At 27.6% G+C, this 14313-nt stretch overlaps 3 protein-coding genes across 4 annotated transcripts; all 3 read left to right on the top strand.

Moving 5' to 3' along the window:
• The first annotated feature begins 5264 nt into the window (after positions 1-5264).
• On the top strand, positions 5265-8369 carry LOC107066681 (uncharacterized). Its single transcript, XM_089176725.1, is given in 2 exon segments — positions 5265-6056; positions 6058-8369. Coding segments are annotated over 2 exon segments (978 nt in total). The 3' UTR covers positions 6244-8369.
• Positions 8370-10737: 2368 nt separating this feature from the next.
• On the top strand, positions 10738-12631 carry SIFa (neuropeptide SIFamide). 2 transcript variants are annotated; one of them, XM_089176711.1, is made up of 3 exons: positions 10738-10889; positions 11565-11724; positions 12107-12631. In XM_089176711.1, exons 1-3 carry the CDS (start codon positions 10755-10757, stop codon positions 12184-12186), a joined length of 375 nt encoding a protein of 124 aa, XP_089032837.1. In that variant the 5' UTR covers positions 10738-10754; the 3' UTR covers positions 12187-12631. The 2 variants fall into 2 exon arrangements, with proteins under 2 accessions (XP_089032837.1, XP_089032843.1); XM_089176717.1 differs by lacking the exon at positions 10738-10889 and adding an exon at positions 11215-11358.
• Positions 12632-13065: 434 nt separating this feature from the next.
• On the top strand, positions 13066-14069 carry Eth (ecdysis triggering hormone). The gene is made up of 5 exons (XM_015321526.2): positions 13066-13280; positions 13379-13566; positions 13662-13737; positions 13804-13897; positions 14012-14069. Exons 1-5 carry the CDS (start codon positions 13229-13231, stop codon positions 14067-14069), a joined length of 468 nt encoding a protein of 155 aa, XP_015177012.1. The 5' UTR covers positions 13066-13228.
• Positions 14070-14313: the final 244 nt, after the last annotated feature.

Here is a 14313-nt window from a genome sequence, read left to right as displayed (position 1 = left end):
TAGAGTGGGGGTGAATTCGATGAATCGTACTGGTTTATACGAGGGCGTTTCCTACAGGCGTGTTCATATTCGACCAATCCTAAGTCATTCCCCTGACACGTCAGAAGACATTACACGCGTAAACGTGTCGAAATGTATATTTTTTTTTGGTGTTATCTTTTTTTCCATTTGCATATGTGTGTGTGTGTGTGTGTATTGGGTTATATTGTTTCAATCCATGTTTGTTGTTTCTTTACTTTTCAGTACCTAGTCATCTTTTGAATGGATTTTTTTTCACAATAATTATTATTATTATTTATTGTTATTGTGATTTTTAGGAATGGATTGGTTTCATTTGATCTGTGGTAAATTTTGGTTAAGGTTCTTGTTACATAAGTGATGTGTACACTTTAATAAAAATTAAGAATCAACAGATGTAACTAAACCGGATTGTAGGTCAGTACGAAAGATTTATGAACCTAGTCGTATAGAAAATAAATGATAGAGAAGATTATAAAAAAAATAAAAAATAGTATTCGATATTAAAGAAGAGTAAGGGATGGTGGGATTGTGGAAAATTCAATTGCTGCTGACCGTACCCGATTTCTTGGCTGGTAAATATCACGACGCTTGCGTGGTAAAATTTTCAACTTGTGTTTGATAAAATGAGAAAGGGATGGAAAAGGGTAAGAGGAGAAGTAAAAGAGGAATGAAGAAGAGAGATAGAGAGAGAGAGAGAGAGAGAGAAAAAGATAGTGAACACGTAGGAAGGACAAAATGGACGGCAACCAATCGTGTACCAGGCCAAAATGGCCGTCGTTGAATTTAATCAATACCTTGACTCCGTCCTTCGTTGTAAAGAGGAGGAAGAGGAAAAGGGGTTGACGAGGTATAGGTGGAGATGGTTTAAAGGAATGGTTAGGTAAGGGGTGACGTGGTGGACCTAGAAAAGGGGTATGAAGGGCTAAAGGAACGACGTAAACTATTATACTTTCGACCCGTGTAAATGTTCACGTAGATGTACCACTACCGAGGTCGATATACCTTTGTCTTTCCACGTAACTCCCATTATTTCTTCTATCTTACAATACACTGTTGAAAGATTGAGAAAGGAAGATTGAGAAAATGTTCACTCTGTCTTGGATTCATTACTTTTACGTTACTTTTATATATGTTTCATTCTATTTTATTCAGTTTAAGTTATTACTTCAATTGTTACCTAAAAATTTAATATTAACAAGACAACCTAGGGGTTGGATACTCGTCAGGTGTTTTTAGATTGATTTTATTTACCCATAGATTGGTTCAAATAAATTCTATGTCACATGTTTGTATGGTAAATGAGGTTAGGAATATTAAATTAGTTTGTATGATTCAAAATGTTATGTTGTTCATTTTGTTTTATAAAGATTATTGGTTTTTGATACAAGTAAAAGTTAGGGCTACAGTTAATAGTAAAATTTAGATTATTTTTTATTTAAATAAATGTAATATTTGATTTAATAAATTACATAATATTAATTTAATTAAATATACCATAAAAAAGAACATCAAAAGTGGGACAAGTTATCTGATTGAATAATCACACTTTTACGTAACTATTTTATGACTAAACCTTGATGAAATCTTTTCAAAAATATTACTTTTAAAAAAATTCCAATACAAAATACGAAAAAGAAACAATAAAAAGGGACAAGTTACACGTGTGCGAGACAAAGTGTGTCGAGTGTTATTTAAGAAGAATAAAAAAAGGGAGAAGAAAATGAGAAGAAGAAGAAGAAAAAAAGATTGAAGGTAGAAGACAAGGATAAAGAATAATAGAAGGGTGGAAAGAGTCGATGAAGGGGTCGTTTTTGCGTGGATGGTAGGAAATTGAGGAGGGGTGAGGGAACAGGGAGAGAGAGAGGGAGGGTGGAAGAGGGTAGTAGGTCGGGAGGATTTAATGCAACCACGAACGTTAGATCGATCGTACACTTTTTTTGTACTTTTTTTGTTTTCCTTGCTTTCTTCGAAAGAAAATGTAAAAGAAAAAGATGGAAATAGTGAAAAGGGAAAGAAATGAGAAAAGAAAAATCTTCTCTCTCTCTCTCACTCTCTTTCTCTCTTTCTCTTTCTTTTCTTATATTTTCTTTTTTCTTTTTTTCTCGCATCTTCTCGTCGAAAGTTTAAATCGAGCCGACTGTAACCGGAGGGCTCATCGTGGAAAGAATTCACTGGCGGCATCTGTTCTGAATTTCCATTCTCCATTATCGTGAATTCTAAAGAAAAAATAAAATTGTTTCTAAAGTAAGAGAGAAAGAGAATTTAGGATTATCAAAAAAAAAAAAAAAAAAGAAAAAAACAACATTCTTCTTATTATAAATTTGTTTAGTACTAAACTTTTTAGGTTAACTTTTTTATACAACTGCATATAATTACTTACTGCACACCCTGTCTATTATAAAGGTAAAAAAAAGAAAAACAGAATACATATATTTGAATGTAAAACAAAGTTTACAAAAGTGTTTTATAATAATTCTTATAACAAATTAATAATAATTCGTTTTATTTTGTTTTTAGGTTATGTTTCGTAAAATTATACTTTTTTAAGATCAAACTTTTGATTTAATAATTTAAATATTTTCATTGACATCTTGTAAATTGTTTTAAACGATAATGTGACAAATAAAATACGATGGTATGAATAGTTTTTGTTTAAAAGTGAAGTTAGAAAAATCAGTTAATCAATTGGAAGACATTAAAAGGAAACTTTTGTTGCGGTTTGACTTGTTTGTTGTTTTTTTTTTCTTTCTTAAAATTACGTGCTTAGGGTCTAACTTTTGGCAGGAGTAAAAACTTGAAAGCACATCCTTTAGATTTAGAACGATTTTACGAGAATGGAATACGAAATACGTGTTTGCCAAAATAAGAAAAAGAAAAAGAAAAAGAAAAAAGAAGATGGAAGCCGAACAAAGTGCATGCTCTAGATTTTACGATAAGATTTCAAACCTTTTATTCCAGGAACAATTTATTGAAACATGTAACATCGAATTACTTTGTTAAGAATAATAAATAAACGATAAACTTTGATTTAAAAAAAAAAAAAAAAAGGACCGATTTGTCCGAATTTTGATCGGAATCAATTCGTTTGGGAAAATTTGTTGGACTTTAGATCATTTTGATTGTTGCATCGTTGAGACAAAGGTAAATAATTTAGGATAAAAATCGTCTGTATTGATTGATAAACAATTGATAATATGGATAATTGAAAAAAAAATGAAGAAACGAAAAAAAAATACAAGAATAAAATACAATTTGTGTCAATTGAATTACGTAGTTGACGTGTATATTACGTCAAAATAAAATAGTAACTCGTTGAATTTATCTTTTCCCTTTATCTTTTAACAAAAAAAAAAAAAAAGAAAAAAAAATACAAAATAAAAAAAATATTTAATCCGATAACATTCAGACTTACGTAGCAAGTAAATAACTTGTTTTTTTTCTCTTCCCCTCCTTCCCCCTCACCCTTTCACGTTTTGTATGATGGAATTGAAGTTTTCAAGGACGTTTATAGTAGTAAGAATTTTTTTTTTGTTAAGATTTATTGATATATATAATAACAGATTACAATTCTAAAGAAATTCAAGTATTTATCATAATGTTATCAAATTTGTTAATACGTTAAATACTTGAATATTAACATGTATGTGTTGTTATAATGTTGATGAATTAGTATTATTAATCCTCTTAAAAATGAGAGAAAAAGATCTTTTATAAAAGATATCACACACGTCTTATAATGAATTTATTTTACAAACAATTAATACTCGTTGTTGATATACGACGATACCACCCTACGCTTATGAAAACATGTTGGTTATCAATTATCATCATTGATCAATTGATTTGACGTTTCTATATTTTATCGAATTTTATAACAATTTATCTAGAATCGATACGTCGTGCAATTACTCATGATCATTCAGTCTGTTGAAACGTTATTGTTCGGATAATTACGTTCTTTATCTAATTGTTAATTTGTTCAAAAAGTGTAGTTCAATTTTGTATAAAGAAAAATTCAATTTGTTTCTACAGGTAAGACAAAGGATTAATTTGTTCGTTAAATTACAAAATTATAGGAAGTATTTGATCGTAATGATAATTTTGATTGGTATAATTATTTTAAGAAATGTTGCAATTGAAGTTTATTATAGTTTGGGTTTATATTGATCGTATTGTCATTTGATTGAACGCATTCTAGCATGCTTTATCTGTAACAAACATTGCCAATGGTATCTGTATTAGCTGGTATGTCACGTAACTGTTAGATATGTCAGATTTCTATCGTCATAGTTAGTTCATGCTTCAGCTACTAGAAACTTCAGTTTATCTTAGCTGTGAATACGTAAATGCTATCGATTTAGTTCATGAAATTGTTCAATACAAATGTCAATTGATTATTAAGGTTGTACTATATTTCCAAAACCCAATGAATAATCTAAAACAAAACAGAATAATAGATAATTAAACTTATTGCAAATGTAATTTAAAATTTACTTGAGCTAAGTTTTACTAAATTGTCTTCAATCGTTAAATAAATTTATAATCATGTAAATTTAATTGGGTGGTTATAATTATAAATAATTCCAAATTTCGTTCAATGCTTAATTTTCTAAAAATAAAATCAGAATTCAGTGCTAGTGATTGCATTTTTTAAACATCTTTTTCTGAGATGACTACAACCATTCGTTAAATTTATGCACAAAATGTGATCTGTTTAAAATAAATTCAATTTAAAGATATCAATCGTAAATTAAATCCACAGAGTAACCTAATTCTATAATAAATGATATTTCAAATTTACATTATCACATAATCCTAAATTGAAATAATTTCACAGTGAAGTTTTAATTTAAAATTTGTTTCATATTAAAGATGACAATTGTATCCAACCAATTAACAAAATAAACTTCATGGAATATTTTTACTTCTGAAAAGTAAGCCAACAAAAAAAAGAAATATATCCATTGACCAGACTAACCCAAATTCAGTGAACAATATCGAAAAATAGGGGTGGGGGATGCTAGACAAAATATTAGATTAAAAATGAAAATCTGATTAGTTCTTAAAAAGAACTAATAAAGTATAAAACAAAGTATAATGAAAGTAATAAAGAATAAGAAGAGAGAAATGTAGAAACAAAGAAGAAAGTTGTAGGAGAGGGGGGGGAAATAGAGGTAAAGAATTGAGAAGTGGGGTAGAAAGGGGGGGGTAAAGTTTTGATATTGATTAGCCATCAGTTTCAGATGACGCCTCTAACCTGGTGGGTGTTGCTGGCAACGTTATTCGGCCACGCCAGGATCGTCCCGGCAAGGATTTACGAAATTGAAAACGCATGCGCCATTTTGTGCCGCGCCGAGAAACTGCTGCTGCTTCTTTCAGAATTGAACAACGAAAAGGGGAAATTAGTGGAGTTTGATAAAGTGGGGGAAAAGGAGGGGAAGAACGATGACGATGAAGAAGATCTGTTGGAAGGTGGGGAGGTGGAGGAGGGTGGGGAGAAGGTGGTAGTAGTGGGAGAGGAAAACTACGACGTGATCCACGTTACTTCTCAGTTTGTCGAAGGCCTTCGTGTTGGTGGTGGCCTTCATCGTCATCCTCGTCATCGTCGTCGTCCTCCTCGTCGTCGTCGTCGTCTTGGTGATGATGATGATGGTGTTGTAAACGATCATAATCATAATCATCATGACCATCAACAATTGTTATTAAACGATTATTGTTTAACATCGAATAAAATTCGATTACATTGTCAAGATTTTTTCATTAATCTTCGAAATCGTCAGGGATGCAATTGCCAATTGTTCAAGTCTTCTTCAACAATACGAAAGAACCTAATCGGGGGAGGAATTATCAATCGAGACGATTCGAACAAATTATTGGACGTATCCCAAAAACAACAGCAACAGCAACAACAACAACAACAACACCAACAATTTCGACAAGTAGTTGTAAAAGAAGAAGAAGAAGAAGAAAAATTAGAAGAAGAAAAAACGTTTTTTATTGGTGACGATGAAAATGATGATGAGAAATCCAAAAGAATTGTCATCGATCAAGGATCATCATTATTATTTACCAATCAAAATGGAAACGAATAATCAAGAATTGGTAAGCAGTGCACCAAATAATCCAACAGATTCGGATGAGATTGACTGGGATATGTGGTGCATGGCACAGTGCGATATCGGCCATGGGGGAAGTGCCTGCGAGTGTGACATCATTCCTTGAATTTTTATTCCTGGTTCCTTTTTTTTTATTTTTATTTTTATATATATTTCAAAACAATTATTAATGGAAGTATGACGAAGAAAGAAAAATGATAAACAAAACTACTATATATATATGTATCTTTTATTTTGAATCTTATGATCTAAACAACTGAGGGAATATAAAAATTATGGCAAGTTTTTTAGTTTGCCTGTTATCGGATACGCCAGAGGAATTTACATATCTCATAGATGATATATATATACACACACATATATATATATATATATATATATAATATTATAGGCGTGTCTAGGTCACACACAGTCACAGTTTGATCATTAGAATCTTAACTGAGAATGTTGTTCTTCTATCTATCTATCTACTTATCTATCTATATCTATTCATCTATCTATTCTATCTATTCAACTAATCTATCTATAAATGTATACGTATACATGTAAGTTTGTTAAGTAATTAATTAATTTTGATTTTGATCACAAATGAATATACATTATTTATTTCATATACAATATTTTCCTTGTTTATTTAAATAATTATTTCTTTCCTTTACTACTATCGTTTCTTTTTATTTTATTTTATTTTATTTTATATACACTACTTTAATTATTTATTTATATGCTGTTTATTTTTGTTGTTAATATATTACATTTTTTTTTTATGATAAGAAATATATTGATTTCAATTAACGTAGTTTAATTTTAATCGTACTTTAGATCGGTAAGAATGTTACGATAGGTCGAGTTCACACGTCGAAAAATAATCATGCGAATTGATCGATGAAAATTACACATTTGTTTTCATAATTGATAAAAAGAATCATATATATATATATACAAAATGTAGACACACACTCATGCACACACAGATAAACATACATAGATATATGTAAGATGGCAGGACAAATTTTGGATGTGTGAACACGAGTCTCTGGTTCCGAGAAATGTGTGTATTATGCAATAAATGATATTTATGTAAAACGCGATTAAATTGTAACGTTTAACGTTAAATATTAATCGTCAATTAAATTCAATGAATAATATAATTATTGTATCGTGTGTGATTGTCAATTTTTAACTTTTACACAAAATCTAATTCGAGTATTTTCAATAATAATATAATTATAATCAACTAATGTGTATATATATATATATATAGTTTTAAGATTAAAATTTAGAAAGAGTATAATAACAAAATCCAAGTCTTCCATTATGATAGTTTATTTTATTATTAATTAATATATAAGCTTAACACAAAATCAATTCATCCACTTATACGTGTATTAATTTATAAGAAACAAATATTATATGTCTGTGTATTTTCATCGGCGAAGAAAATTATTTTAAATTTCAATTTTTTCTATCTATCTAATTATCAATCTATAAATCTGTCTATCTATCTAACTATCTATATCTTCCTTTCTAATGAAAAAAAAAAAATTAAATTAATCATATAAGTGAGATAAGAAATGTGTACAAAATATACGTTCGTTAATTTTGCGCCGTTAATAAAAAAAAAAAAATGAAGTTGTGACGCGACAATAAGATGTAGATTTTAGAATGCCTATGGATACGATGTAACGTTAACCTTTTTTCTATTTTTGACAATCGCAAATTATACTAGCACGACATGAGTCTATTCGTTAATATTTCATTTATGATAATCAATTTTATATATATAACAAATTTGTTGAAAACAAAATATATATAATAATTATAGTAATATTTTTCTATACATCAAAATATTCTTACAATATTTTAAGGTTCGGAAATTAACAATTTATGTTTAATATAAAATCTGCTTTATATTATTTTATTTATTATTATGCGATGGTTAAAAATAAGGTTAAGGTTAGCGATCCAATAATTCATTAATTAGGCTATACTTTTAAGAAAACAAAAATAACTTGTAAATATATTCATACATTATATTGTTAAGGTAATTATTTGAAAAGGAGATAATACGGGGTATCAAATAATATATTTCACAAATATTATATATAATTATTAAATTACAATATCTCATTGTAATATCAATACATGATACATAATATAATGTTAAGTATAACTTTAACTTTAACTTTAATCTTAAATTTAATAATAAATCAATTCGTTAAGTAAACCAAATCTAAGTGAAGGTAATTTCATCTTTCTCATGTCTATAAAATAAAACTATTAAAATAAAATTAAAAAATCATGTGGGCAGATCACACGTGTTAGAAGTGAAACCTCCGAAAAACTAAGTTTCGAGAGAATGAGACGACTGCAGAATATTAGGAGTAGGATAATTGTAGGGTTTATTTGTTATAATATTATTATTATATTATTGTTATCACATTCTAAAATTATTATACGTTTTATTGAAAACACATATAAATAGATAACATATTACACAGCAAGCAAGTTCTCAATTCAAAGAAATAAGATGAGTTGCTTCTGGTAACTAAAAAATGCATGGTAACTAAACACCTCTGTTAGTGTAGTAATTACCTCTATAGTAAGGTTTTTTCCGAAAAGTAGTGAGGTTTTTTCCGAAAAGTAGTGAGGTTTTTTCCGATAAGTAGTGAGGTTTTTTTAATAAAGTAGTGAGGTTTTTTCCGATAAGTCCGTAGGGTCTTTCCGATAAGTCCGTAGGGTCTTCCGATAAGTCCGTAGGGTCCTTCCGATAAGTCCGTAGGGTCCTTCCGATAAGTCCGTAGGGTATTTCTGATAAGTCCGTAGGGTGTGTTTAATTAGGCCTCGTAGAAGAGTCTCGTAAACAAGACTCGTTAAAAAGCCTCGTAATCGAGTTTCTTGTATTTACAAACTTTTCTATTTTATTGAAAAATTAGTATAAATTTTCTAATTATGCAAACATTATAATTAAAAAACATGTCTTTGAATATTTATAAAAAAAGTATTCTACAATGTTGTCTAATTCTTTTTCTCTCATGTATCTTATAATCAATTTTTTTTTTTTGTAAAATTTTGCAGACAATACAATTATTTTAATCTATATATATTTCATAATCATTAATAAGAATAATATTTAGGAAATAAATAATTTAATATTAATTTTTCAATAAAATAGAAACATTTTTAAATAGAAAAGAAATGACACGTTTCGTAAAAAAAAACAGACCACGCACCTTCTTTCTTTATTTAGACCGTCGGTTCGTTGGGACCTTATTCTTATGTCGCATACCTACGTGCTTATCTCTGCTTATTCTTCTACCCTTCTATCGCTCCTACCGACAATTAGGTTTAGTATCGAAATAATATGTGTCCACTCTTTGTAGTATGCAGTCGCACACAAACACACACATATACAACCAGGTGCTATAACTACGAAGCATAGCATAAAGAGGAGACCGAGAATAGGAAAAACTTTATAGCTATATTCCGTCTCATTCCCTCGCAGTCTAAATCCTATGTTTGTCTCTTTTTCTCTCATTATTTAGTAAGGCAGCCGTTTCATAGCTTCATTACATAGCTCCGTTTTCGTTTATTTACTTTTCAGATCACTCCCATTCTAAAGAAGTTTTCATTTCAACAAGCCAACAGTATTTTAAAACTTATAAAAAATGAAACAAGTAAAAACATCTTTATCAATAAATTTACAGTAATCAATTCATTTGGAATAATTAACAATAATTTTTGTAATAGTTTATCGATCATGAAGACTCGTCAAAAAATGAGTTTAAAGTATTTCAGACTATAGTAAAATATTTTTTTATCGATTGAGCAAATCGCAATGAAACGCAAACTTATCGATCGAGTAAATGGTCAACATTGTTTTATTATACGAGTAAAAAAGGTTCAATGATGGTACAATTATATTTTATTGATCATTAAACAAAATTGATAATAGAAGAATTCTACTTTACCAATTAGCAGTTGTGACTATCAGCAGAAAAATTCTGTTTTATCGATCATTATTCGTGACTATTAACAGAGTTCTATCTTATCGACTGTAAACTCACCAAATAATAGTAGGGTTTGTATAGTCAAGTGAAAATGAAATATACCTTATCAATTGTTTCCTAATTATCAATGGAAGATGTAGTAGAAACTTTCTCTTATCTATTGCAAATAACTTAACTCGTATGATGTATAAATATTCTTGTTTCTTTATCAGGTTTTCAAGAATTTACAAAATATTTGATTATTGACATTTATGAACATCTATAAAAAGTTCAAATTTTAAATATTTATTTAAAAATAATTAAAATAATAATAACATCTGTTTAAATTTATATTTACATAAAGAAATTTGATTTGATATTCCAAAACTTTTCAAATCGAAATGTGTACAATGTGACCACTTCTTTATACTAGAATATGTTTAAATATTATTGTAACAAATAAAACATATTCGTATTATTTTTTATTTTATGATAAAACTATAAATAATAAGATATATTATTATTAGAATTCTTATAAACGCTAAGAAAAGGGTTTTATTATTTCCCACGAGGTAAAAATCAATCTTAGAGAACAATCGAAATTATATTACGTTTCTGATAACTTGTAATGCAATTTTGGCACACTATTATTCGTTTCCCAGTGGTATTTTTCAGATTCCTATATAAGCCAAGATTTCTTGGAAGAAAGCATCAGTTCAGTTTCTCAGAGCTTTCTCTAAGCAACAAGAACCATCATCTTCAGGTATTTATTTAAACATTTTTATATACATATATAATAATTATAAAGTTATAAAATATTTAGAAATATTTCTAACGGAGTATATAAACCATGTATTTATAAAATGAAATATTTTCTACGAAAGTCGAAAACTCATTTATCGAAACGTCAGTTGCAATGATTTGAATCTTAATATTTTCATTTCTATATACTTAAAACGAAATAACCATAATCTTTTAAAATATACCCCATACAACATTGCCATTAGTTATTCGGAATATTTACATTTATATATATATATGAATCGATACACGTTTCAATTTAAGAAAAACTCATTGATTAGGTTTCTTTGCATATAATGGTTCATATCTGGATTTGATAGAAACATTTATCTTCAATCGTATTCTCAAGAGTATATAAACACCGAGATTTTCTAGATTTCCAACATTAAGTCTTTGACTTTCGTTGAAGTATCAACAGCTTCTTTGAACGAGTAAGAAAGTTTATTAATATTTTATTCATACAAATAAGTATTTAGTGTTAATCGTCTAATTATTTCTTTAGATTTTTATTATTTTTCATAAAATAAGGTTTGTTTTCTTTTATCTTGATTTGTGGTTCATTAAAATATTTATTCTTTATAAAAATGTGTAAATTAATGTTTGATTTGTCACTCATTTGCGAAATTATTTGTTGCAGGTTAACCTCAAAAAACCCACAATACTCAAAATGATTGCCATTCGTCTCATTCTCGCCATCTTCTTCGTTGTTGCCATTTTTGGGCTTACTGTTGAAGCTGGATACAAAAAACCACCCTTCAATGGTAGCATCTTTGGCAAACGATCCAACTCCGAATCTGGTAATTAAAAAATCATAAAAACTTTTAATCAAACATTTGTAAATGATTATTACGAATGATTTACTTTAATTTCGTAATAATCTTTGATGTTTTAAATTTCAATACAAGTAAAATTTAAAAAACCAACGATGTTTCAATACTTATTAAGAAATAATATTAAAAATTATACTATAACTCACATAAGGGTTGTAAACTTCAACGATATACACATTCGAGCAAATTAATATTGAACTATACCTACTTATGTTGAAACATTTCACGATAAAATTGTTATAAATTGTTTAAAATATTGCTGATCTTAGTTTCTTGTATTGTTACTAAGAGATAAAGATATATTTACATGTATAAAATTTTAACAAAAATTGTATTTGAATGATTGCAGATGCCGAAGTTGCCAACCGTGCACTTTCAGCAATGTGCGAAATTGCCAGCGAAGCTTGCAACGCCTGGTTATCGAGATAAACAGTAATAATTAATAACCAACTATAACTTGCTTATAATCACTATGATCTTCTTTATGTAAAAATCTTAAAAAATGTAATCATCTACTAACACATTAACTTAACTAACCTTTCATTCTAATATTATTGCTATTATAAGTTAATTAAATGTAAGTTCATTTCAATTCTAATGGTGTTGGGAACATTAAATTATACAAATAGTGTCATTTGAAATTGACAGCACGTATCGTTCAACTAACATGATGAGGGTTATCGATTTTAGGATACTTGTTTTGATTGAAAAAGTATTGACTGTTATTTTATATTCAATCATTGATTCATCATCTAAATTATTTATTTAAATTAAATACGTAAAATGTAGAACTTTTATTCGATCATTTATATATTTTGTTTAATAATTTGATAATTATTTAGTACACATTTTGAATAAAAATATGTTACACATATTTAACATTTTATAATTTTGTTAATAACCCTCACAATTTTTTGATCAACTCATGTATTTTTATTATCTAAATAAATTATATTTGATTATTCGATCATTTATAATTTGTTTAATAATTTGATAATTATTTAGTACACATTTTAAATAAAAATATGTTACACATATTTAACATTTTATTCCTTCCTTCCTTTAAATATTTAAATTATAATACCTTGCATGTTTTATAATCATACTAAAAATATTCTAACAATCATAAAATAATAAAATAAATTAGATACATTTTTATTTTTGTAGAATCATTCACATTTTGTAGAAAAATTCGATTTCAATAATTGCAATGACTAAAGTTTTTCAATTTGATCAAACACTATGAGGGTAAAATCGATTAACAACTGATGCATGATTGAAATATTTAATTCGATCTTAATCGAGTATAAATACACAGAATTTCAGAACTCACTCGTTACAGTTTATTTCTGAAGTTCAAACAAAGTACAGGTACGTTTTAAAGAAAAATCGTTTGATATAAAAATAGGCAGTTAATAATTTATAATAATTTTGTACTTAACAATACAGAGATAATTTTAATTATCAAACTATGATGTTTGTTACTCGATCACGCGATTGGCCAAGGAAATTATTTTACAATGGTAAAATTAATATTCAATTTTATGAGTTATTATTTTTTCTTTTTTTTTTTTTTACATTAAATTGAACTTGCATGAAATCGTTTGATTTTATTTTTTAGCTTTTCTTGGATCAATTTTGATATTATTTCTCGTACAATGTTCTGTGAAAGCTGACGAAGTTCCAGCATTTTTTTTAAAAATTGCTAAAAATATTCCACGAGTTGGAAGAAGTGAAAAGTTTGAAGATTTTTATTCAAAATCCACTAACAATAATCCTAATTCAGAAAAATACTACGATAATTCGAAAGTATGTGTAATCAAGTCTCATTTTTCTTTTTTAAATCTTTTTTTATTATTAATTGTTATTTTATTGTTTAAACTTTTGTTTTGAAATCATCGCAGTCTTGGCAATCGCATGAAAATTCTGAACACTTTGCGAAACCACTTAAAAGACGTTTGGATTATTCCCTGATGGATCGTAAGTTCATTGTTTTATTTAAATACAACGATTGTTGATTTCATTTTGTTTAATTGAAACTTTTAGAATCATATTCTTGGCAAAATTTTCCACTTGCTATCGAAGGACCTAGGGAATTGTGGCGAACTTTAGCAGGATATTCGAAAGATCCTTCGGAGGAGTAAGTTTTTAATTACTATTAATTATTATTAATTGTTACAGACTATTAAATAGTTTAGAATAATTTAAATACGTTCAGTATTTTTTAAAAATATTTTTTTAATGATCAAAATAGTATGTCGAATGAAATTTGGACGAGGAAGAAAAGAACCGGCGAAGAAGTTTCTGATTAAAAACAATTAAAAAATACAAAAAAATATATATATATATATTTTTATTCATAAAGAATGAAATAAGGTAAAACTATTTGATAATATTTTTTTAAATTAAAATTGGTGCTTGGAAAATATTAAACAATACACGCATTTATGTATTCAATATTATTTAAATTATAAACAATTCTTATATAATTATTAATATATTTTATTAACAATATAATTTCACCACTATATAATAATTGTGGTAATAATTTTAGAA

The sequence above is a fragment of the Polistes dominula genome, unplaced genomic scaffold (assembly GCF_049000335.1).
Source record: "Polistes dominula isolate Pdom_NZ unplaced genomic scaffold, Pdom_raw_medaka contig_32, whole genome shotgun sequence".
Classification (NCBI taxonomy): domain Eukaryota; kingdom Metazoa; phylum Arthropoda; class Insecta; order Hymenoptera; family Vespidae; genus Polistes; species Polistes dominula.
Note: the sequence above shows the minus strand (reverse complement) of the source record. Positions and strands in the feature narration are given on the sequence as shown.

Bases quoted from the DNA above. Each gene is read 5' to 3' on its own strand.
- SIFa (XM_089176711.1), top strand. From the start codon at position 10,755: ATGCAATTTTGGCACACTATTATTCGTTTCCCAGTGGTATTTTTCAGA. The intron at 10,890-11,564 runs GTATTTATTTAA...TATTTGTTGCAG, and splicing joins ACAAGAACCATCATCTTCAG to GTTAACCTCAAAAAACCCAC. The intron at 11,725-12,106 runs GTAATTAAAAAA...GAATGATTGCAG, and splicing joins ACGATCCAACTCCGAATCTG to ATGCCGAAGTTGCCAACCGT.
- Eth (XM_015321526.2), top strand. From the start codon at position 13,229: ATGATGTTTGTTACTCGATCACGCGATTGGCCAAGGAAATTATTTTAC. The intron at 13,281-13,378 runs GTAAAATTAATA...TTTATTTTTTAG, and splicing joins AAGGAAATTATTTTACAATG to CTTTTCTTGGATCAATTTTG. The intron at 13,898-14,011 runs GTAAGTTTTTAA...TGATCAAAATAG, and splicing joins TCGAAAGATCCTTCGGAGGA to TATGTCGAATGAAATTTGGA.